Source organism: Idiotropiscis lumnitzeri, chromosome 20, assembly GCF_059441095.1.
Source record: "Idiotropiscis lumnitzeri isolate Australia: NSW breed Sydney's pygmy pipehorse chromosome 20, RoL_Ilum_1.0, whole genome shotgun sequence".
Lineage (NCBI taxonomy): Eukaryota > Metazoa > Chordata > Actinopteri > Syngnathiformes > Syngnathidae > Idiotropiscis > Idiotropiscis lumnitzeri.
This window is the reverse complement of record NC_142410.1, coordinates 13,099,094-13,117,876: the sequence shown is the minus strand read 5'-3', so window position 1 is coordinate 13,117,876 and position 18,783 is coordinate 13,099,094. Positions and strand designations below refer to the sequence as shown.

The 18,783-nt window shown below is 52.7% G+C and overlaps 3 protein-coding genes across 6 annotated transcripts; 1 reads left to right on the top strand and 2 right to left on the bottom strand.

Annotated features, from left to right (window-relative positions):
* Nucleotides 1–757: 757 nt before the first annotated feature.
* LOC148317917 (BTB/POZ domain-containing protein KCTD5-like) lies at nucleotides 758–5,227 on the bottom strand. The gene is made up of 6 exons (XM_088285379.1): nucleotides 4,607–5,227; nucleotides 4,106–4,214; nucleotides 3,937–4,028; nucleotides 3,755–3,850; nucleotides 3,047–3,172; nucleotides 758–2,743 (listed from the first exon to the last, which is right to left on the bottom strand). Exons 1-6 carry the CDS (start codon nucleotides 5,210–5,212, stop codon nucleotides 2,714–2,716), a joined length of 1,059 nt encoding a protein of 352 aa, XP_088141505.1. The 5' UTR covers nucleotides 5,213–5,227; the 3' UTR covers nucleotides 758–2,713.
* On the top strand, nucleotides 4,711–11,906 carry tubgcp2 (tubulin gamma complex component 2). Of its 2 annotated transcripts, none has more exons than XM_088285369.1 (18): nucleotides 4,711–5,738; nucleotides 6,354–6,507; nucleotides 6,580–6,708; nucleotides 7,309–7,491; nucleotides 7,587–7,746; nucleotides 8,352–8,559; nucleotides 8,777–8,976; nucleotides 9,113–9,302; nucleotides 9,378–9,523; nucleotides 9,667–9,847; nucleotides 9,984–10,164; nucleotides 10,240–10,412; nucleotides 10,486–10,614; nucleotides 10,680–10,800; nucleotides 10,864–11,007; nucleotides 11,096–11,164; nucleotides 11,232–11,386; nucleotides 11,710–11,906. In XM_088285369.1, the coding sequence occupies exons 2-18, from the start codon at nucleotides 6,358–6,360 to the stop codon at nucleotides 11,783–11,785; spliced, it is 2,595 nt and encodes an 864-aa protein (XP_088141495.1). In that variant the 5' UTR covers nucleotides 4,711–5,738; nucleotides 6,354–6,357; the 3' UTR covers nucleotides 11,786–11,906. The 2 variants fall into 2 exon arrangements, with proteins under 2 accessions (XP_088141495.1, XP_088141494.1); XM_088285368.1 differs by having other exon boundaries at nucleotides 4,712–5,738; nucleotides 11,084–11,164.
* LOC148317915 (inhibitor of nuclear factor kappa-B kinase subunit alpha-like) lies at nucleotides 11,852–18,749 on the bottom strand. Of its 3 annotated transcripts, none has more exons than XM_088285372.1 (22): nucleotides 18,578–18,749; nucleotides 18,161–18,303; nucleotides 17,851–17,945; nucleotides 17,608–17,725; nucleotides 17,463–17,532; nucleotides 17,206–17,294; nucleotides 17,038–17,127; nucleotides 16,829–16,953; nucleotides 16,653–16,760; nucleotides 15,890–16,025; nucleotides 15,621–15,815; nucleotides 15,440–15,542; nucleotides 14,651–14,774; nucleotides 14,426–14,577; nucleotides 14,281–14,342; nucleotides 13,858–13,967; nucleotides 13,735–13,778; nucleotides 13,556–13,661; nucleotides 12,902–13,049; nucleotides 12,674–12,810; nucleotides 12,355–12,454; nucleotides 11,852–12,278 (listed from the first exon to the last, which is right to left on the bottom strand). In XM_088285372.1, the coding sequence occupies exons 1-22, from the start codon at nucleotides 18,720–18,722 to the stop codon at nucleotides 12,213–12,215; spliced, it is 2,466 nt and encodes an 821-aa protein (XP_088141498.1). In that variant the 5' UTR covers nucleotides 18,723–18,749; the 3' UTR covers nucleotides 11,852–12,212. The 3 variants fall into 3 exon arrangements, with proteins under 3 accessions (XP_088141498.1, XP_088141497.1, XP_088141499.1); XM_088285371.1 differs by having other exon boundaries at nucleotides 13,729–13,778; nucleotides 18,578–18,748; XM_088285373.1 differs by lacking the exons at nucleotides 11,852–12,278; nucleotides 12,355–12,454; nucleotides 12,674–12,810 and having other exon boundaries at nucleotides 12,902–13,045; nucleotides 13,729–13,778; nucleotides 18,578–18,748.
* Nucleotides 18,750–18,783: the final 34 nt, after the last annotated feature.

Here is an 18,783-nt window from a genome sequence, read left to right as displayed (position 1 = left end):
CTTTGCCACTTCTGTTGTCTGAAATGGCGACCAAAAAAAAAAACAAAGTGCACATTACTACTAAGACTCGCATTTTTTTTTAAATGCGTGTTGAAACGCAGTACGTCGCAGATGACAAGAATCAAGAAAAAAGACTTGGAGCGCTTCTTGCAGTCGAGATGTTTTTTTTGGGGGGTGCTTAATATAAATAACTGATTTTATATGTTTGTATTTCAAGCAAGTCCCAAAATAATTCAATTAAACTCGTCCCAAGTAAAAACAAACGGGAAAAAAACGGCGTTGTCTTGCAAACCCAAGGTTGACAATAACGGTTGTGGTGGCGTTAAAAGTAACATCACTACTCAAGGCGGAAATTAGCTTAGCTTTCAGATAGTCAAAACAAGAGCTTAGCGTTGCACAATCAGCATCTTAAAGGGGAAGTCAACCCCCCCCATAAAAATCTTCAAAAGAATGTTTCCCCAAGTGGGAACACAACATTTTGATGAATATTTCCTTTGTGCTGAATGAGTCAAGCCAAATCCACCCACGTCAGGGCGTGGCCATTTTGCCACTTGCTGTAGACTGAAAATGGCATCACAGTTGCTCAGGTCACAACCAATCGTGGTGCAGCTTTAGGAACCAGCTGAGCTGTGAGTGGACACAAGTCACGTCATCATATTAGCTGTCTCCATATCCATCTTTTCATTTGACACTTATCTTGATTCTCGTTTTGTCACATCCATGTCGTCACCTTCACGGCAGAATCTGAGGAGTCGGCTTTGCGAAGACAACGTTTATGGCGAGAAAGTTGCGGTTACAAGGGTTGCACGACAACAAAATGAGCAAGGAGTAGAAGACGCAATCGCCGTGAGCGCACGTGCACATCGGATGGCTTTTGGGGAGCTTCCCATCGGCCGCGATCATCGCCTGTTGGCGTGATTAGCGCGAGCGCACGTGATTACACCCGCCGGCCGACAACGAATGAGGCGAGAGGGGGATAAGTAGAGTCGGACATCAACGCGCCGCATCGCGGCCCATCATGCACCACAACACGTTACGTTGACGCGCGACGAAACTTCTCATCTCCTGCTACACAAACAACGCATTGGCTTTTGAACACAGCGACGACGCCAAATGTTCTCGTGGGTCAAAGTCATGTCATTTGATCAAGAATGCTAAAGACATTGAAAATCATTTTGAAAATCCATTCGTCTGACTTGGTGACGGTTGTCGGCATCCATCAGGTAAGGATTATTTTGGAAAAAAACAATTTTCAAGTGATTTTGACGACAATTCCAAAGCCAAAAAATGTCTTTTGTGTTACGTGTCCCAATTGAAATTGCATTTTAGGATCCGTAGGATTGTTCCCTTATTGTGCGTCTCGTCACCAGGAAGCGAAGCACGGCAGAAAAAAAAAACCTTGCTTCTTTTACAGACGTCACTCGGGCCGTTTTTAGCGTTCACGCCAATGCAAGGAGCCACTTGATGTTGTCGCAATACACCAGAGGGATCTTTTTTCTGATGGCGATTGTCGAAAGGCAAGAGGGGGCGTGGATTTCCGGAATATTTATGCACTCGTGCCGACATTTGGCCGGGGCGGCCGACGTGGCCACTCCCGTTTCTTTCTGCGTTTGACTCTCGTAGCTTTGCGAGTCATTCTTCGTTGTTGGACTGGTTTGGTGCTGTTCTGCTGCTCGAGGTGGTTGCGACTCTTTTGTTTGACGAGCGTCTCTCGTGCTGCGTGCTTTGTGATCGTGCGGAATTACGAGACACGAGCTATTTGTCCACGCTTTGGGCACTTGCTCCCGACCGCATTTGTACCAAACTAGCGTTTTCCTCCAAAAGAAATCGTGAAGTCAAATTCAACCATTTTTATGACTTCCCTCGCAGCGCTGCCCGTAACACGCAAGCGAGCGGTTGTCACTTCATAGCTTTGTGCAAAATTCAAGTGGTTGGTTACCGCTTTTAATTTTGTTCCCAAACCAAATTTTTTTTTTTTGGCTACCTTAGAAACTTTTGTCTTTACCATTATTTAAGCAAATGATTCGAAAGCGACCCACAAAAATGCAATCTATATGTCCAGTCTTACTGTATGTTTTTCGTCTTCCGCGCTATCTGACGGCTGATCATCATTCATGCTAACGGAGCCGACACATGCTAACATGCTTAGCATCCCGATCGCATGTTGCTCGTCGTCGTGGTAGCATAAGAAAGCGTCTGACAGACGCGCACATGCAAATTTTGTTTTTAGCTCACACATCACACTCGCTGCGTAGCAAGCTATGCTATGTTAGCCCATCAAATATTATTTGTGGCTCATTTTACAAATGCAGACAAATCACATCAAAGTCGCACGTCAACCAAGAACAGTCGTCGTCTCGTTTTCGCTCCAAAACGCAGACGTGGAGTTTTACGAAGATGAGTTTTTGCTCACGCTGCTTCCTCGCTTCCAGAAAGGCGAGGGGTGGGGCCAAAGTCTGACGTGTGAAGATATGTCAAAGGTCAAAGTGCGTGTGTGACAGCGAGACGGCAAATGAAGAGGCGGAGCCAGCACGCCGCCAAATGTCATTTCCTGCGGAGACGTCAAGGCAACAACCGATACTTCCATTCGTTCCATCACGTTGGAAGCGTCCCGCCTCGGTCCACAGATGGTTTGCCTCCAAACGGGATATGAAGAACCATCCCGTCGGCTCCAATCGGACGCACCGAAGGAGGAGAACGTGGGAAGCGATTCTCACATGCGCGAGCCTCGTTCCTGCAGGATCTGGACAGGGGAGAGTGGCGGCTGAGTGATCGCCACCGACAAAAGCGCGCACACACACACACACACACAGCTCTTCAGGGCCCGCCCACCATCCAGCCTGTTTAAGGCCCATGACCTATAAGGCCAATCATGCGAGGGGCGTGTCCCAACAGGTCTGCACCCCAAAAGGCTCGAACGGCTTCCCCATAAGAAGGCGCGCCTCCTGTAAGGACGGCGTCATTGGGACGGGCCCTCGAAGGCCACGTCTAGTCAGACCCGGTCTAGTAAGGCCCGCCCCCAATCAGGTCCCGCCCTGCCACTCACCTTTGCCTTCTGGCTGGGCTCCATGACGACGCCGTTGGCCGCATTGTTGAGTTCCCGTGACACCACGCACAGAAACTCCGCCTGGTCTTCGTTGCCGTAATTGTACGACGAGCCGATGCTGATCAGCTGATGGACACAAACGGGAAGCGGTCACCCCAACTTTGTTCTCATTGGTCTTCACAAGTCTTATCATACCGGTCAGGTGAGCTCGCTTCATGCCTGCTTTGTCACGCGTCTCCATGTTTGGACGTGGCTTTAGATCCTCTCACTAGTCGCCATTCTTATATCGTCCCGTCTTCACGGCCATCTTATCAACTGCCTTCAAACCCGTCTACTCACTTGTCTTTCTATCACTAACTCTTTCTAACTTCACAGTTTTGTTTTTGTCTTCGTTACCCGTCTCGTCATGCCATCCTCCGACCCGACCCGACCCGACCCCATTCCTGTTGTGTCACATCTTCATACCTGTCTCGTCAGTTAGCTTCATATCGATTTTGTCACCGCCGTCTTGGTACGTCTTCATATCGTTCTCTCGCCACACTTATCTTTTCATGTGTCTTCACATCGTCGTCATCGCTCTTATCACATCTGCTCACCTTTTCGTCAAATACATCTTGTCATCTACCCTCATAAATATCTCCAAGGCCGTTTTGTCAGGTCTTAATACAAACTTTTTTAACTTGACTTCGCACGTCTCGTGAGGCTCACCTGTTCAAACTTCCACCCGTCCGACATGGTGGAAACCATCTGAGTAAGCTCCTCCTCCTGGCACTGCAGGACGCGGTAGACGTGTTTGACGGGGCCCTGCAAGAGGTCAGCAAAAGAGTGCCGTTACCATGGCGACGTGGCAAACACAGTTGGCGGTACGGGAGGCCGTTGGCAGTCGCTACCTGCGACGTGCGGTTCTCGTTGTCCCGTATGCGCTCCTTCACCAGACGCACAAGGGAGGCGATGTTGTAGAACTCCGCCTCTTCGAGGACGCCTGAACACACGCACACAAAAGTGGGCCAAGCGCGTGGTGGGCACACACTGTAGTGCACGCTTTGTGATGTCGCTTACCTTCCTCAGCGAGGTTCTTGTCCATGATGAGCTTTCCGTGACGCAGATAGTTGAGGACGGGCCCAAAGTAAGTCGGGTCCCTGTCAATCAAATAGGCCTCAGTGCTGTCCTACGCATGAAAACACAAAAGAAAAAGTAGCTAGAAACTGTGTTGCGTGTATAATCTCTCGATTATTGTAATACATAACATGCACTTAAACAAATTTAATTATCAAATGAAAGATGTACGTTTTTTTCATGCTGCAAAATAAACGTTATGTGTTCTGAGCTAACTAATTGTAATTCCCCCTGTTCAACTCTCGGGTGGAGATGTGCATTTAAGTTTATATCTGACTATATGTGTACTTTTTTTTCTGATTTAGCAACAATGCGCTTCCTTCCACATAATCGTGCCAGTCAAAGACACGCCAGTCTATTTCATCTCCAGTATCCTCACGGGCCAATCGCACAGCACCAGAAAATGGCCATTGAGCTCGGTTCGGCTCGAGCAAAGAGGCTCACTTTGTCGGAGTCCAGGTCCGGGTGGTCCTGGCACAGTCGGAACAGGAACGATTTGGGCTCCCTGCACAAAGTCTGCTTGGTGGTGACGAAGTAGGTCCCGCCCACGTTGAGGCGCACCCAGCGCGGGCCCGGCTCCGAAGTCGGCGGGCAGACGGCGGTGGCAACGGCGCCCGGTCCGAGAGGAGGCGGCGGCGGGCGAGCCGAGCCGCGGACGACGTCACGGTGCTGGTGGTCCGCCTGCTCGGCCGCTTCGAGCACCTGCAGCTCCGCCATGACGTCGCGCTCGCTCACGACGCTTCGGAAAGGGCGAAGCCACAAAGCCAAGTCGTCGTCGTCGTCGTCGTCGTCCGTGACGCCGACCGCAGCGCGCTCCGAGACCCCGGTGACGTCAGCGACACGTCTATCCCGCGACATTTGACGTCGCTCGCGCAAATTGCTACGCTTCCTGGTTGAAACGTTGACGTCACGTGGAGCAGCTCTGGGAGCTGCAGTTTTACATTTCATCTGCGGGCGGCAGCGTTGCAACGCTTTGATGGACTCGCCCTTGGCTGCAGTGCGCAGTTGGAGGCGTGGCTCAACCTCATGTTTGACTCCGCCCACACCCATTCTAAGCGCCTTCTTTTGTTTTTATTTTTTAATAAATTATTTCCTTGGGTGTTTTGAATAACGACGCGCCGTTTTATGAAGTGAACACGTCGAAAAAGATCAACTCTGAACTTTCAATCCGTCATTTTGTTATATCCTAATCATATATATTTGGTTATGTTACACCAAAGGTTTATTTGTTGCTAAAATTTGAATTGGTTTTTTTTCTATACCTTCGCCAATCTTTGTATTTGTTTTTACATCATTGGTTTGTTTCTACACTTTAAATCGCAATATTTTATTTCGCTCAAGGCGTGTATCGAATTGTCCATCTTGTGATTGACTGCAGCGACTATGGGGGGCAGTGTCGTTCATGTTAGGCGTGAAGAAGTAGAAGAAGAAGTGGCCGAAGGCGCCACTTTAGCGAACCCAAATATTGCATCCTTCCCTCTTTTCCCCAGCAGCTTCCAGATGTGACAGCTCGCCCCTCGCAGTTACTTCACAAGTTTTGTCTTGTGGGGCGTGGCGACCCCGGAAGTTCTTTTTGGTACGTTTGGAAGACTAACGGCTAAATTGTTAGCATGCTTCTCCGCGGGTGGCTTAGCGACTTGCTACCTTTTCTGCACGCACGTCGCATTTTGCGCGTTGCCTCTCTTCGTCATGCTCCAAAGTTGAATGGAGGCGACTGGACTCTTCTTGGCTGTTAAGTAGTTACACGTCCTTAACTTGAGATTCTTGGGGGAACAAACGGCTTCGGGAGCAAACCCGAGCCCTGTCATTGATCGTGAAGCCAATCGAAGCGTAATGACTACTTTATTACATAATTATTCTTAACTCTGTGATTGGCCACCTCTCGTCCAAAAGTCCGCTGGGCGTGATGGAGGGACATGGCCGTCAATTTGCATTTCTCAACTCAACTTTTATTGAGGCTCCACGGCAGTTGTCCACACAAACAAAACAGGAGGCAACAAAATGTTTGGTCTCCATTCCAAATGTCTCCTCACTCCCTTCACATTGGCACTTCCCGTACAGGAGGTGCAGAGTTGCTTTGCCTCGCGTTGGGGAGGAGAAGGGGAGCCTCAACCAGCCGTGACGTCACTTCGGATTTCAAGCAGGTGAAAAACGTCTCGCTTGGCCAGTAACACACGTGCACAATTTTCAGCACCATGAGCGAGTTTCGGATCCATCATCACGTCAACGAGCTGCTGAGCGTGTTGGACGTGCGAGGCAGCGACGGAGCGGAGGGTTACATCGACCTTCTGCAGAAGCACCGCACGGCCTACGTCACCACCACGGTGTCGGCCCACAGCGCCAAGGTACGACGAGCGCGTGCTCCCGTCAAAGAAACGACAGGCGAGCAAGCACGATTGTCTTTGAAACCCCAAAAGGTGAAGCTGGCGGAGTTCTCCAAGACCCCCGAGGACTTCCTGAGGAAGTACGAGGAGTTGAAATCGAAAAATGTTCGCCACCTGGACCCGCTGGTCTACCTGCTGTCCCGTCTGAGCGAGGACTCACAAGTAAGATGCGAATGACGCGAATGGTGCGTATGGACCGATGGCGGGCCTAATCCACCACGCAATTATGTCACCACAGTCGCAGCGCAATCATACTTTACATAATGCTAACAATAGTGCTCTAGCGCCAGCAGAATCCGTTTAACCCCCGAGAAATTTATTTAATTCTCTTCAAGTTTAAAAAACATGAAAAAGTTCACAAGTAGCCATTCTGTGTGCATCAGTAAAAGGCGCCAAATCCCGAATAGGAGCCAGTTTCAGATTATTTCATGGAAGTGGTCGACATTGTGCCCTCTAGTGGAAAAAGTTAGCCAAAACAATAACTATCTCTGAGGCGTCTGATTTGGAGCGCACTAAAGTGCCGCTGTCGTTGACTTGGAAAGGTAGCTAAGCTAATAAGCTAGTTGAGGTTCCATGGGTCGGCGTGACTAAATGTGAACGCCCTGAAGCAGAAACGTTTGACATGGCAACACACGGATGTTCAAATCTGATTGAACATCCACATTCTAGAATCACAGCAACTCGACTGTTGTGGAGACATGAATCCAATTTCATGGAACACATTTTAGAAACTTTTCTTGACCACTCACCGCCGGTGTGTAGACTCTGCAGCGTCTTCAGCAGAACGCCAAGGATCGTTCGGACGCTTGCGCGACAACGGCGGCGCTGCCGCCGGCATCAAGCGTCCTCAGCACGGCGACGAGCGTCTCCAAAATGTCCACGCAGGAGCTGGATGAACTGCGCAAGAAGCTCGGCAACGCCACGGCGGCGTCCAACGCTCTCCTGGTGACTTGCCGCTCTCCGGATGACCGGCCGTTGCGTGCTAACCGTTTAAAACTGATTGGCGGTCCGTGGCGTGTTGCGCTGCGATTGGTCTGCAGTCGGCCGAGGTGACGCGGAAGATGCTGCGGGACAAACACAACAAGAAGAACCCGGCACAGCTCAATCCCGTCTTTCCCAGCTGGGTGTATGAGCGGCCCGCCCTCCTTGGAGACTTCATCGCCGGCCCCGCCCTGCCCGTCGATCCAGCCGTGGCTGTGGGTGAGTTCCTAAATGGCGGCCATTGCTTGAGCTAAGCGCTGCCTCATCGATTGTATTTAAAATTTTTTTTTTTTTTTTTAAATAGAGTGAGATGAATTTGTTTAGGCAGTTACGGAAAATAATGGCGGCCACGCACAACATTGAAGAGTTAAGACCCTTTCACTTAAGGGTGTACTCACTTTTGTTGCCAGCGGTTTCGATATTCGGCCTGCGTGTTGGGGAAAGTAAATTTGCAGTTCTGCAACTTGAACGCTGGCTACTCAGCATTGGGCGAGTTGCAAAATTGACTGTGATGCACGTGCAACACTGGTGAGAGTGAGCGTGTTCGAAGAAGCAGAACGCGCTCCTCTCTCATTCATTTCCAAACGCAACCTTTGTTGAAAAGCGGTCAGCAGCTCGTGCTTGAACGCATCGCCTCTCCAGTGAGAGCGCCTAGAAGGCATTGTGATGCTGTTCCGGTGAACGTTGACTAACCCAACGGCACATGTGAACGTTTCCTAACGGTTGACGTGAACACTTGGCGTCTCGTTCCGTAACAAAAGATTATTTAGTTTGTGGAAAGAGCAAAAATGTTGCACTTAACGTGATGGTCGGGTCGGGCGCAGGCACGCTGGCGTTGGCGGCTCAGGAGCAGCTGCTTCTGGAGGATCTGCTCTTCGTCCTGGTGGGCGTAGACGGGCGCGACGTGGCGGCTCAGCCGGTCCTGGGCCGCCAGAACCGCTCCTTCATCGTAGACGCCACACTGGACACGTCCGTCAAGGAGCTGGTGCACCGGATCCTTCCTGTGGCGTCCTACTACTCCACCGTCACGCGGTCAGTCGCCTCCAAAGCCAACATGGATCTAAAAAAAAGGCGATCAAAGCACGGCGTCGAGCATGCACACAATCACGAAGCCACGCGACACCGTCACTGTACCGACCAGTCCGTCCCATGAACAAGAAAAAGCAAAGGCCCTCAATGATGGCGAAAGCGCGTGACGTCACACGCGAGCGGCTCACGGAGCACCATTTGCACCTTTTTGGTCCCGCAGCTTCGTGGAGGAGAAGTCATCGTTCGAGTACGGGCAGGTGAACCACGCGCTGACGGCGGCCATGCGAACGCTGCTCAAGGAGTACCTGATCCTGGTGACTCAGCTGGAGCACGTGCACCGGCGGGGCCTGCTGTCCCTGCAGAAGCTCTGGTTCTACTTGCAGCCCGCCATGAGGACCATGGACATCCTGGCCGCCATCGGTACCGCCGACTGCTCTCGCTCGCAATTGTTGACCGAAACAATTGGTCAAATACTCGCTAATTGGCTTCCCTCGGTCGATTGCGGGGCCAAAATTGGAGACGGTTTGAGCTCATGGGCGTCTCCTTTCCTTTCCAGCCTCGTCGGTGGACAAAGGCGAGTGTATGGGCGGGGCCACGCTCAGCCTCCTTCACGACCGCACCTTCAACTTCACCGGCGACGCCCAGGCGCAGGAAGTGTGCCTATACCTCACCAAGGCTGCCAGCGTGCCCTACTTTGAGATCCTGGAGAAGTGGATCTACAGAGGCATCATCCGCGATCCGTACAGGTGGGGGCCCAAAGAACATCGGATGGGCAGGTTGAAGTCAAATGTCATCACGGTTGCGTGTGTGATCGAGAGCAGCGAGTTCATGGTGGAGGAACACGAACTGCAGAAGGAGAAGATCCAGGAGGACTACAACGACAAGTACTGGGACCAGAGGTACACGGTCGTTCAGCACCGCATTCCGTCCTTCCTGCAGAAGATGGCCGACAAGATCCTCAGCACAGGTGAAAAAAACAATTGGCAGATTCATCGGATTTTGGAACTATTTTCAGCTTCATAAAAATAGTTCTCAGTTCTGCCTGCTTGATTTTCTCTGTGCTGGCTCTCTGGCACCGTCTGACGCTGTGAGTGCGTGTATGCGTGACAGGGAAGTATCTGAATGTGGTGCGCGAGTGCGGCCGCGACGTCACCTGTCCTGACGCCAAAGAGGTGGTGTACACGCTGAAGGAGCGAGCTTATGTGGAGCAGATCGAGAAGGCTTTCAACTATGCCAGCAAGGTGCTCCTGCACTTCCTACTGGAGGAGAAGGAGCTGGTGGCCCGCCTCAGGTGCACGCACACACGCACACACGCAGAGTTGGCTTGCCAATATGCAAACTCGAGTCATCCCTGTGAGGCGGTCAATTGTCATACGTTACCTGAGGGCTTGGCGGAGTGACGGTGACTACCTGCACCGTGCGTTTAGGTCCATCAAGCACTACTTCCTGATGGACAAAGGCGACTTCTTTGTGCACTTCATGGACCTGACGGAGGAGGAGCTGCGCAAGCCGGTGGACGACATCGCGCCGCCGCGTCTGGAGGCGCTCCTGGAGCTGGCGCTGCGCATGAGTACGGCCAACACCGATCCCTTCAAGGATGATCTCAAGGTGGGCCGCCGCCACGTCCGCCGTAAGGGCCCCGTCCCGACGTGACGCGGCGCCTCCTCCTCCGTGTCCGCGCAGATCGACCTGATGCCACACGACGTGATCACGCAGCTGCTGCGGGTGCTCGCCATCGAGACCAAGCAGGAAAGGAGCGTGGCCAACGCCGAGCCGGCCGACGCAGCCCTCAGCGGCCTGGAGGCCTTCTCCTTCGACTACGTGGTCAAGTGGCCGCTCTCGCTCATCATCAGCAGGTCTGTGCGCTCACGCCGCCGCCATCGTGCGCGCGCCCGCCGCTTGACGCTGCACGTTGCGTGTGTGCCGCAGGAAGGCATTGACGAGGTACCAGATGTTGTTCCGCCACATGTTCTACTGCAAGCACGTCGAGCGTCTGCTGTGCAACGTGTGGATCACCAACAAACACGCCAAACATCACTGGTCGCACTCGGCGAAATGGTGAGCGGCGCCGTCGCACGACCCAAGCTCGCCTCTCGTTCCTTGACTTGACGGTGCCGCCACAGGTTTGCGGCGGCGTTTGCGCTGCGTCAGCGCATGTTGAACTTTGTGCAGAACATCCAGTATTACATGATGTTTGAGGTGATGGAGCCCACCTGGCACGTGATGGAGAACAACCTCAAAATGGTGAGCGGCGGCGGCGCTTGACGCTTGACTCGTTCCGTGCTGACCGCAGCGGCGTCGCTTTAGGCCTCCAACATTGACGACGTGCTGTGGCACCACACCAGCTTCCTGGACAACTGCATGAAGGACTGCATGCTGACCAACCCCGAGCTGCTGCGCATCTTCTCCAAGCTCATGTCCGTCTGCGTCATGTTCGCCGGGCGCATGCAGGTGAGGCGCGCTCCTTCCTCGCCACCGCCGCTCTTCCGCTGCCAATCTGAGTCGTGGTCTTTGTTGCCCACTCGAGCGTTTCACGCAGACCCTCCGACTGGAGCGCCTCCCCCCGGACGCCGCCTGCCACGATCGCAAGAAGAGCCAAGGGGCAAAGGTCAGAGCCAGTGATTTGTCGCAAAATTCTCCTTGAATCACACTCATTTGTGTTTGTTTGTGTTCAGCCCGAGCAGACGGCTCCGGCGCCAGACGCGGGCTTGGAGGCGTCCATCGTGAACTTTGACAACAATTTCAGCGTTCTGCTGCTGGACCTTCTCGATAAGCTCAGCATCTTCAGCTCCAACAACTGCGAGCACAGCATGATCAGCATCATATACAGGTCGGCCCTAGCCTTCGTCCGTTGCCGCCTTAACGATTTAGCCATTAGCAATTTTCCCGGCCTTTTTCCCCCCACTCCTTTTGCGTTAAAGTGTTGATGTCATAGCCAAAATGTTCTTTTCTTAACGAAAAAGTTTTTAAAAAATTTTTGTTTGTTAGCTAAAATAACCTCATTCATGAGACACACAGAAGAGTTTGCCCGTGATATTTACCGTCCGTAAAAGGTGAAGCGCCGTCTTTCCGGAATCGGGTTGTTCACGTGGCATCGCGATCACCCCACAGACCTTTCAGCACGGACGGCCCCTAACCTTTGACCTGTCACAGGCTGGACTTCAACGGCTTCTACACGGAGCGTCTGGAGAAGATGGCGGTGGAGCGCAGTCACAAAGCGGCGGCGTAGCGACGCCACGTCCACATCCTTCACAAGCGATGCCAGGAAGCGTCTTCGCAATGACGACTCGGCAGATGCTCTCAACTCATCTTTATTCAGCTGTTCAATTAAACTGACATTTGTGTGGTAAGAGTTTGAATTTTTTTCTGTGTGTGTGTGTGTGTGTAACGCGCGCCGCTCCAAGTTTGTTTGGTCCAGCACAGTCAGTGGAAGTTTGGATCAGCTGATCAAATTCTTTAACCAAGCTGCAAAGTGCACTTTTCCCTCGTCACTTCCTGTCTCCTGTCCAACATCCAATCAGCTGCTTTTTTTTTTTTTTTAATACGGCAAAAAGAGAAGCAACATGATTTGATGTGGACAAAAAAAAAAAGGTCAACAGCACCTCTTCAGGTCAAAGTTCATCATCGCTGTTAGTGTTTCAAGGTGAAAACATCTCTCACGCGTTTCTCTTCTTGAATTTGCCGCTTAACGTTTCGTACTTGGTCCAACTCCAATCTTGATCCTTGGGCAACACACAATTTTAATTGCAATGACCAACAAACAAAAGGGGTGACGTGGCGCCCAATGGTGCGACTTACCACCATACTTTTGGCCTGCTCGTCCGCTGCTTCCTGCATTAAGCTGGTCAGCTGACTCAGGTACTTCTGGGTCTCCTGCAGCAGGCGGGGCGCCGCGTCACTGTGAGGGAGGGGGGTATTGATGTAAAAATTTTCCCTCCTCACTCGTTATACCAGAATCAGCCATTCAAAATCCCCTTTGTGAGGGTTGGCATTCCCGACACATTTGCTATCGTGTCACCCCCCCCCCCACCCACACGGTCACTCTTGCCTCCAAAGTGAGGAGAAATGCCGCTTTTGTTGACTGAAAGGACTTTAAAAGGGCGAGGACGGAGCATACCTGTCGTTGGGCCCGGGCAGCGAGGTGAGAGGATGAGGAGCGCTGGCGGTCGGCGCCGACTGGTCCCACTGCGACACCTGAGGGAGGTTGGCCGACTCCGGGCCGGTCGCCAGCGAGTTGCGTGAGGAGTTTTGCGCCTGGTGGGAAAAAGAGGCGGTGTCAGGTGGCCCCCCCACCCCCCCGGTCCTTCGCATCCCAACCCCCACCCTCCTTCTGGCGCTGACTTACGCACGCGATCTTGAGGAGGTGCCAGAACTCGCGCTGGCGCTTGACCTGCATCTGCATGACCATGTTGTCCGCCTCCTTGATGCTCTCCAACGTCTTCTCGATCCGCGGGAACAGCTCGATGATTTTCTGTTTGCTGCTCAGGATCTTACTGGGTGGGATTGGGCAGACACGGTTGGAGACGCAAGGTTAGTCAGCTAAAAGTGACTAAACTAGATTCCAAAATCCTAAAACATGACAACTGGTTCTGACCGGAACTACTTTTTTAACTGTCAATGTAAGAATCAAGCTTTTGCTAAATATCATGCTCAAGACAACCTTTTTGAACTTCCCAGACAGTAAAAATGAGTACTAATAATGACAGTCTTTCTGAATTTCAATGTGCAAATTGTTTTCTTCTGAAAAACAAAATAGTGTTGCCTCAACATCTGTCAAAGGAAATGATCGAGAGAACCTTTTTTTTTGCGGGGCGGGGCTTTCTTTTTACCAGTCGGCAGTGACGATACATGAATGACGAGCAATCATGCGCTCCTTCCTTCTGGTCGAATGATTAAAAACGATTTGCACGGGTGGACATTTGAACCTTTTGGCACACAAGTCTTGAAGAAACGCACACGCGTGCCACATTCAAGATGGCGACGTGACATGCTCTTGTACCTGAGGTGCGTGTAGAGATCCTTGAGCACTTTGTCCTGGTTCTGCACCGTCTGGATGATGGCCTTCACCATCTCCGAACTGTCGCTACTCAGGTCCGCCTCAGGAACTACCAAAATTGTCATCGTCATCGTCGTCGTCGTCATCGCGCTCACAAGAAGAAAAACATGTCTGACCTTTACATTTCATCTTCAGCTGTTGGTAGAGCTCCACGGCTCGCTCCTCTCTGGAACAACACAAACGGCAAAAGTGACACGTGGCCTTCCTTTCAAATATCTGATTTGCGGGATCGGCGACGCACTCACAGCTGCTCCATCTTGTCTCCTTGGCGCCGCGCGTACGGACTCCGCTGCAGCTCCACGATCTCCGAGTGCAGGGCCATGATCTCGTCATCCAGGTGGCTCACCTCCGCCACCTGCGGACGAGACGGGAGGCACGCTTCAGCCCGATGTCGTCGTTCGCAACGGGACGAATGGCCGCCGTCTCTGAAGGGAGCCCTTGGAAAGCTCCCGCAACAAATAACGGAGAAGAAAAATCGAGTCGACCGCTCGTCTCATGTTTAGCGCGTTTGCGATCTCTCGCTCATTCCCGAGTCGCTCATCACCACAAAAGTGGCCAGGTTAGGGACGCAAGTACACAACAATCTCCAATCCAACCAAACTTTGCATTTTGACAGACGGACGCCCGCTCATCTCGTTGCCAATTTCAGCTTTGAGTTCATCGATGACCTGAGCAAAGGCGGCGGCTCTCTCCTCGTTCTCCTGCCAGGCTTTCAGCATCTTCTCAGACGCTGCGGAGCACAAAAGAAGAAAAGCGACGGATGTAAGCAGTGAGAAGCGTGCGCGAGAGGCGCGTGGCGGTCGCCGCACTCACAGATGCCGTAGTGCATCTGGTCGCTGTACTTTTCCAGGTCGTACTGGATGCTGCTGCGGAAGAAGTCCAGCTTGGCTTTCAGCTGCTGCGAGAATCCAAACATGCTGTTTTTACAGCGCGTCAGGTTGGTGTTGTAGCGGAGGAGGCTGAGCCTGGAAGGCCAAGGAGACGAGCGGGCGTGAGGACAGCGAGCGGGCATGCGGACGGCACGTGGACGTGACTCACATGGCGGCGCGCTGGCCCTGGAACAGGCGGCTGTAGTCGTCCTTCAGGCCGCAGATGTAGCTCAGCGCCTCAGCCCAAACCTTCCTGAGAACGCCCAGCGGCAGCGGCGTCCACGCCTCCTGGACTGAAAACGCACGCGTGACACGGCTCGCGCCGTATGTCGCTCACTTGACCTCGCCGCTCTTCGTCACAGCAGAGCGCACATTTTCAGTTGTGAGGCTTTGTGTCACGGTCAACTATGTCAACTATTCTTATGTAGCAAGGAGAAAAGTGGTGCGGTGGCCCACACGCATGAGTTGAAGTCAAGTCGGCTTTCATCTGGCACCAAAAACAAAGACAAGTTCAAACAAATGAAACGGAATTTGGTTGCTTTTCACTCCGAGCAAGATGTGAAAAGTGTTGGTCGAAGCCAAGCCGATGACGTAAATGCACCAACGGACACAATATTCTTTGAATCTTTTTACCGGACGGCGACGCCGATCGGCTCTTCCTGCTTCTTTTTCATGTGAACAAAAGCAGGCCGAGTCGGTGAATATTCTGCAACGACAAGCGTGGCTCGCGAGCGGCGCAAGTTGCTCCCCGCCCACCGTAGACTTTTGGCACCAACGCAGGGTTTAAAGCAAACCAAGAGGGGATTTATGCTTAAAGTGAGCGCGGTCACAAATTTTCGCAGTTCACCATGACTGGGTTTCCAGGAAAACAACTTGGAGGTATTCAAATTTTAAAATCTGATGCACTCTGCGCATAGCACATGTGTGAGGAGGCCGACAACACGCACGCGTCACTCACCGATGGTGTTGACTTTATCCGGCAGCTGCCTGGCGCTGAACGGGCCCGAGTACTCAGTGGCGCTCTTGTCGAACAAGTAAACGATGTAAGCGTCCCAGCCTCGCTGCGCCCGAAGACAGACGGGACAACGTTTGGACGGCGGCACGTCAGCGGCAACAGGCGGCGACAGGCGGGCACGTACCACGCCGTCCAGGACGCACTGCGCCGCCGGCTTGCGGGGGTCCAGCGACACGCCCGTCTCCTGCAGCAACTCCTGGTGCACCACGTGGATGCCGCTCTCCGCCTCCACGCGCTTCTGCAGGGCGTGCAGAGACTCGTCGGGCGCCAGCTGGAACGAGTGCACCTGCGCCGTGGTCATGTTGAGGATGTGCACCACCTGAGCAGGAGAAGGCGGCGACCGGCGGTCAGCCTTGTTCTTCAAAAGATCCGTTTTGCATTTTGGAACGCGACCTTCATGCTCAGGATCTGATCGAGAAGCTCAAAGCAGAGCGGCTTCCTGCTGTCGGGATGGACGCCGCCTCCTCTGTGGACCGGGTCCCACTTCAGCATGAGCTGCAACAGCGCCTCCATGGGCTCCAGCAGTGTCCTGCGGGGACACGCCCCCCAAAAATGCCACTCAGTCAAAATGCTGCTCGAGTCTGCTTGGAACTTGCCGGCCGAGCCGGTTCTTGAAACGTCCACTTAAAATAGGGAGGGAGGTTCGAGCGACTCCATCATTCTTGACTCTCCAATCACGACAATTAGCAATGTGACCAGATATCACATTGCCACAGTGTAGCGCCAACTAGTGGTGAGAGGAACTTAGCAAAGGTTGATTTATTTATTTTTTTGGCCTTTAGTGTCTGGTATCGGCAGTCTTCTCGAGTACACGGGACATTGAAATCGGCACTCAAGTATTTCCGACTTGATTATTCCTCAACGCTTTTTGTTGAATTGAAAGTCTGAGAAACTTGTCAAATCGACTGCTGGTTCAAATGGTCTCACTTAAGCAGGGTTGCACCGAATACACCATCGCTTGAATAATGAATGTAACATTTGTTCAATGACATAAGTTAAAAAAATTGAAAATTAATTTCCAGCCCTTGAACATAATTTCAACAGAGCAGACAATGCACAAACATAAATGGACTCCGATTAACTGACAAGAAGGTCTGGAACATGTCCGGAATATTTTTTTTTTTTTGCACACCCACACGGCGGGCCCACCTCGCACCTGCTCAGATTGTTGGGGTACGGAAGGTGCGTTGAGAAGCGCACGTCTCCGTTGGCTTCCTCCACCGCCATGATGTCTTTTGGACCTTTGTTCCGAACTTTGCTGGCCCTGCGTCGCAACACAACACCACAGATTTGTTTGCGCAAGCAGCGCGGCCGCCGACGTTGCCGACGTACCACTGCACGGGCTGCAGGTTGTGCAGGAAAGGTCGGAACCCGCAGCTGCACTCGAAGATCATGGTCCCGAAGCTCCAGTAGTCCACGCTCACCGTGTACGCTTTGTTCTCAAACAGCTCGGGTGCCTGCGCGCACGCACGCACACACACAAGGACGCTGATAAACTACCGGGCGGACGCGAGGATGAAGCGGAACGAAGGGTTTCTCACCAGGTACTGAAGTGTGCCCACGAAGGACGTACACAGACTGCCTTGGTCCAAGTCTTTGGCGTAGCCCAGGTCGATGATCTTGTGCACCAGCTGAAGCCAGCGCATGTATTAGCTGGCCGCTTGTCAAACGTGCATGATTGGAACGAAGCTCATGGACGATCACATCACCTTCCCGTTGACTTCCTGCAGCACGATGTTCTCTGGCTTCAGGTCCCGGTGGATGATCTTGTTCTCGTGCAGGTACTGGATGCCGCAACCTGCGGCACAGTCGCCCACGCGTCACCAACACGCCATAACAGCTCACAACCTCCCAACTCAACATTTGGGATGCTCCGCACCTAACGCCGCGACACATGTCGCTAGCGTGACGTGTGCGCATACACACAAAACGCGGCGTTGGTGAGGTGGTGACATGAGACACGTACCCACGTCGTTGACCAAGGACAGAACGTCGCTCTCCTTCAGACCACAGCAGTTCTCCGGCTTGCTCAGAACCTGAACAAAGACGGCAGTAGACGGAGGTAAGGTGGTCGGTCGCCGAGCGGTCACGTCACCGCCGGCTGGCCGTACCTTCCTGAGGTCGCCGCGCGAGCAGAACTCCATGGCGAGCAGCGGCAGATCGTTCAAGGCGATCAAGTTGATCTCTGCTGGGACGTCGCGCGCCGTCACCACATTGATGTGGTTCAACCTGAGTGGGCGCAATGACGCAAAACGCACGCTTGGAAAAAGCAAAACTTGTTTTGAAGCAACGTTACGGACATTGACGTCTTCAATTAGCACGATGGCCGATAACTTTGTGCGGGCGACACCAACTTCTTCATGATCTGGATCTCGCGGCTCCAGCGCTCCTTGTTCCTTGGCGTCAACTCCAGCCGGCACATTTTCACCGCCAGTTTCTCGCCGGTCAACTGCGTGACATGGACAGCACATGTCAGCAGACACTTCTGGACGGACAAAACTACGGGTCAAGCTTTTGTTGGGGATTGTTACGACACTGGCAAACTCGTTCACAAGAACGCTCCAAAAAGTACGCCAGTCCTTATCAGAGGACGCAGGTAATTGGTGGTTGCGCGGCCGTCATGTTGCTGAAACCACCCTCGCAGTCTTCTTATTGGGGACTCACGTGATGCTGGTAGAGGTAGACATGGGCAAAGCCCCCCATGCCCAGGCGCTCCTTCAGCTCCCAGTCGCCACACTTGTGGTTGCTGTTTCGGAAGGGAGGCTTCTCCATCGTGCTGCCGCTTGCCGCTTGCCGCCAGCCGCAACCTGAGCCAGAGAGGGACACGGTGACGCAGGGCAGGCTGACTCACATCCGCCCCTTTGCGTAGACATTACTCCAGTTTTTAGCGCCGTCGCCACATTTTATCAACGGCCGTTGCTCGAAAAAATGGCTCATTACGTTGTCAAGCGTAACACACGGAAGAAGCTGGCCTAAGTTCACGTTGTCTGCTAGCTGGCGGCTAATGCTAAAGTAAACATTGGAGACGGCGGCGCTAGGCCGACGAACAACGACAGGAAAGAATGTCGACAAAACACTCACTTCGCAGGCTCAAAGTCGTTCTACATGTGCCGCGCGGACGCCGGCCACGATTTGGTTTGTTCTTCTTTTTGCTCTTCCTTTCTCTTGCGTTCACGTCAACAAACACGCCAACGACTGGAAGCAGGACTTTTCCACGTGACGTCATCAATATGCGCGCCACTGAAAGGCGGGGCGGGGCCAGCAGCGCTCATCACTCAGCGTCGTTT

Excerpts from the sequence above, each read along its gene's own strand:
- LOC148317917 (XM_088285379.1), bottom strand. The coding sequence starts at position 5,212 with ATGGGTGTGGGCGGAGTCAAACATGAGGTTGAGCCACGCCTCCAACTG. Across the intron at positions 3,851-3,936 it reads ACGAGAACCGCACGTCGCAG|GGCCCCGTCAAACACGTCTA; the intron begins GTAGCGACTGCC and ends GACCTCTTGCAG. Across the intron at positions 3,173-3,754 it reads ACGGGTGGAAGTTTGAACAG|CTGATCAGCATCGGCTCGTC; the intron begins GTGAGCCTCACG and ends TGTGTCCATCAG.
- tubgcp2 (XM_088285368.1), top strand. The coding sequence starts at position 6,358 with ATGAGCGAGTTTCGGATCCATCATCACGTCAACGAGCTGCTGAGCGTG. Across the intron at positions 7,492-7,586 it reads CGGCGTCCAACGCTCTCCTG|TCGGCCGAGGTGACGCGGAA; the intron begins GTGACTTGCCGC and ends ATTGGTCTGCAG. Across the intron at positions 9,524-9,666 it reads CGACAAGATCCTCAGCACAG|GGAAGTATCTGAATGTGGTG; the intron begins GTGAAAAAAACA and ends TATGCGTGACAG.
- LOC148317915 (XM_088285371.1), bottom strand. The coding sequence starts at position 18,722 with ATGACGTCACGTGGAAAAGTCCTGCTTCCAGTCGTTGGCGTGTTTGTT. Across the intron at positions 18,304-18,577 it reads AACGACTTTGAGCCTGCGAA|GTTGCGGCTGGCGGCAAGCG; the intron begins GTGAGTGTTTTG and ends TCTCTGGCTCAG. Across the intron at positions 13,050-13,555 it reads GATCTCTACACGCACCTCAG|TAAGATCCTGAGCAGCAAAC; the intron begins GTACAAGAGCAT and ends AATCCCACCCAG.